Source organism: Lipotes vexillifer, unplaced genomic scaffold (assembly GCF_000442215.2).
Source record: "Lipotes vexillifer unplaced genomic scaffold, Lipotes_vexillifer_v1.1 scaffold11, whole genome shotgun sequence".
Classification (NCBI taxonomy): Eukaryota; Metazoa; Chordata; class Mammalia; order Artiodactyla; family Lipotidae; genus Lipotes; species Lipotes vexillifer.
In genome coordinates, this window is record NW_006780364.1 from 226773 (window position 1) to 230700 (window position 3928).

The 3928-nt window shown below is 39.1% G+C and overlaps 1 protein-coding gene across 1 annotated transcript in view; it reads right to left on the reverse strand.

Annotated features, from left to right (window-relative positions):
- Positions 1 to 527: 527 nt before the first annotated feature.
- Positions 528 to 3928, reverse strand: part of TENM1 (teneurin transmembrane protein 1) — a 193159-nt gene continuing 189758 nt past the window's right edge. Inside the window, exon 21 of the mRNA XM_007453447.1 lies at positions 528 to 3023. Within this exon, the coding sequence (XP_007453509.1) occupies positions 2265 to 3023 (759 nt within the window). The 3' untranslated portion in view covers positions 528 to 2264. The remainder of the gene's footprint in view (positions 3024 to 3928) is intronic.

Consider the following 3928-nt stretch of genomic DNA (forward strand, 5'->3'; position numbering starts at 1 on the left):
AGCTTCAAACACTTGTTTCTAATGGATATTTAAAGCAGTTTGAAAATGATACATCATCAGTGAATTGCAAAAAAGTATAATCGCTTAAAGTATAAGCAAAATAGACTCTAATATTGACATCTTGGATTAGTGATAAAATACATCATCACATTTATGAATGCACTCTTTATATACAGTTCATAAGTTACTTTTCCATTGATTTAAAAGAACATCAGAGGTTCTAGGAACTTAAGGTCCATTTTTAGGCTGGTGTGGAGGTATTCAAATGTTCAACAAGTTTGCTAGTAATTTTAGATCCTGTCCTGAATAAATACTATACCATTAACACAGGCCTGATTCAGGGAAAAAAAACCCCAATATGACTTCATCATGAATTCTTTCTCTCTCTTGGAATAAATGAAATGTCTGGATACACCCTCCCCTACTGTCAGCGGGCCCTTGCCTTTCTCTCACTCTACTTTGTGTAGTTAGGAGCCAGACTCTTTAAAAACCTTAATGTGAGCCTGGATTCTGACTGCATATTTTCAAAAAAGACTGTCATCACAAAGCAAGGCAATGACCCCACACTGCATTTAGCTAGTGGCTGGAAAGAATCCAAACTGCGACATTCCATCATAAATTCTCCTTCAGACATAGTGAGTGTCCAGACCTGGTGATGAAAGTGCTGAAGCTGGCTCAGGAGAATTTTCCACAGGCCACATTGTGCTGTCCTGTATTTTCATTTGTGGTAACTTACAATTGCACAGCAGTTTACAAACTGTCTCTTTGTCACTGGGCACAAAACTCCCAGCTCACCAAGGGGCTTCTTTTACGACAGGATTCATACAGATTGAGAAACTGCAGCTGATATTAACACTAATCCTGATCTTTTTCTGCATTTTAAATGATTGTAGAACAAAAGAACCCTTCCTGGAAAATAGCTATTTTCCTAGGCAGGAGAGATGATTAAATCAAAAATAAATGGGCAAAGACAGAGAACTAAAATAACTAACCATATAAATTATCTTAGTAAAAAATAGTCTGCCTCTCTATAATTAGTTGAAATGTTTTAGGTTGGAAAGGACTCACTTAATTAAATTTCCTGACTATGGCTGGGAGATGTTCAATACAGAATTGCACATTTGAAAGATAAATCTAAGTGGGGTGAAACAATGTGGCAGCAACTTCCCGTGATGTTTAGTTTGGTCTTCCCTTTGGTACTTTCCTTTCACCTAAGTACTATGTCTATTTTTTTTTTTTAAAAGGTTTTGGCTCTTATGAATTTCTGCAGTAGTAGTGAGTGTAATGTGTCGGCATCCCAGGCATGTATGCCTGTGAAAGCCTATTTTTTTTTTTTGTACCAGAATCACACTTTGTAGTAAATTACCTTTCATGTGCACAAAACCATTGGATTAGTGTATAAATACTGAATCACGAATGTGAAACTATGACCAAAACACACCCTATACATAAATGAGAAATTCCTACCCAGGTTAATAAAAGCTTTGTTTTCATGACACTAATACAGCTGGACAACTGAGTACAAAATGTAGTCAAAACAAGTTGGGTGGGAGGAGTTACATTGGCCAGCTGCCTTGGTATCATGTACACACGAGCAAATAGTGGCAGTTGGGTTTGGTGACCACACCCACAGGGAAGCGTGGTAGACAGAACCCAGCCACCACACGCCAAAACACAGCACAACAACATGGCATCTATTTCAACAAGCAAGGAGGAATCATCAGGGATGAAGGGCAAATGGGTCCTGACTCTAGGAGATGGTGGCCGAGGACATTTTACACTTCTTTCAAAGTTTCCTATAACAGATCTGGAACACGTGAAAGAGCTGGCAGTCTTTCGAAATGCAAGGTTCAGATATGATTGCACCACCTTTCAAATAGCCCGCAAGTTCTGCCAAAAACTGAATATGAAACCACGTGTCACAATAGACATAGAGAACCTTGGGTTCTTTCTTTATATTTGAACATCTGCATGGCTCCACAAATTGAAAGCGGTGCTTGCTGAAACATTTTTTTTTAGTTGTTTGAGTTCTACTTGTGTTATTTTGAATACTGCCACACAAGAACTAAAAATCTGTCATTTCTTAAAGAGGTTAAACAAACAATATTAAAATACCATCTTCCGTCACATTGAAAGGCAGTTGGATATGTTTCTCCTCCATATTTACATATACAGAGTTCTGATCTAGAAAACCAATACAATAAACCATTTTATGTTTTAAAAACAGGCAGTCTTTGGTGACGCAAAGGCAGAGATTTTTTTTGTTACCTCCTGCCTATTTCGCTCTGTCTCATAAAGTGAATATTGTTGGCACTGTCAGAAAGTTCTAAATACTGCTCAACAGACAAAACAAAATACCCATCATAACTTTGTACTCTCCCAGTGCTCAGCAGCTGCTGCTTTTCCCCCTCTGTCCATGCCCGGATACCCTCTTCCCCTTCTTGCAGCCTTCTTTGTTCCTTAGTCCAGGCCTGGGCCACAGCACGCTGTCTGGCGATCTCCAACACGTGATTCTTTTCCTCTTCGACAGTTGTCCCGTACCGGATGTTGAAGCACAGAGCCCCGTGCTGGAGCTGGATATCTGCAAACCGTCTAGTCCTCCCATTCAACACCGAAGTCATCTGGGACACGGTGACATTGACACCATTCTCCAGAATGCGCCTCCCCCCAGTGTTACCGATGAGCACCAGGTCTTCCTCCAGAGACCCAAGCTTAATGAAGTAGTGCGTGTCCCTCCCCTCTACGGTAAAATGTAGGTTTTCCAGGTAATGAGCATTATTGAGAATGGCAGCCAGCCGCCTGCTATCTTCATTGGCTACTCCTATAATATCTGCTGTTACTATGCCATCCTTGATGGCGAATTTTATACCTTTGCCGAAAACAGAAGGAACAGCAGCAAACCTTGGTTGCTTCCCTCCTTCAAGGCACCGTCCATCATTATATCGGGGAGTCATAGGAAGTTGGTCCAAGGAAATGAAATTCCTGAGCTGTTTCTGGAGCTCACACTGGATACCCAGGATGGTCTAGGAAAGAAGAAAGGCACAGAGCAAAGGCAGCAGACGATTAGACACCTAGCATACGCCTGGGGATTGTAGAAAGCAAAGGCTTGCCAGGTTGCTTCCTCCTCTCTTTAATCTGCTGGTTTGTGATTTAAAAACAAGCCAAATTTGGAATCTCTTCATCAGAGCTTTGGAAAAGACTAACAGGTGACTTGATCACCTGGCATATATTTCTTGATATCTTGGTGAGTTAAGAGTTAAGCATAAGCAAATACGTTAAAACTTGATACCATAGAATCACAAAGCTAAAAGGCACTTAAGTGGGTCTAGTTACCCCCAAACAAAGACATTTTATTTTTACCCATTCAACGGACACTGACTAGCTGTTTCTTATTGGATGTAGAGTAATACGTTAGCCACAGTGAGGTATAAAGAGACGGTATAAGGCATCATTCTTGCTTTCACGTAGCTTATGACCTTATAAATCACAAGGGCCAATCAGCAACTCCATGGATCTTTTTATGTGGATTAAAAAAAAAAAACACCTTTTTACTATGGCAGATTTCAAACATACTAAGAAATAAAGAGAAGAGAATAATGAACCTCCAAGTATCCATTACAAAGCATCAGAAATTTTCAAAATTTTGTTAAACTTTCTTCAGGACGTTTAATTACAAAAAGCATTTACATGTTATATGTATTTACAAAAAGGGATAAGCCTATAGTACTTATTTAGAATTTTGTTTCATTTATAATTTTTATACTTGAATTTCAAGCCCTCTCACCCAAGTTTCAGTTTTATTTTGTTAAAGCCATTTTTTTTTTTTTTTTGGCAAACACAGATATTCCTCTTTCTTTCAACTGAAAGATAAAGTTCTTTCTTGTTTTCATTTGTACCTCATTAAGTGATGGAATTATCTGCTGAACAT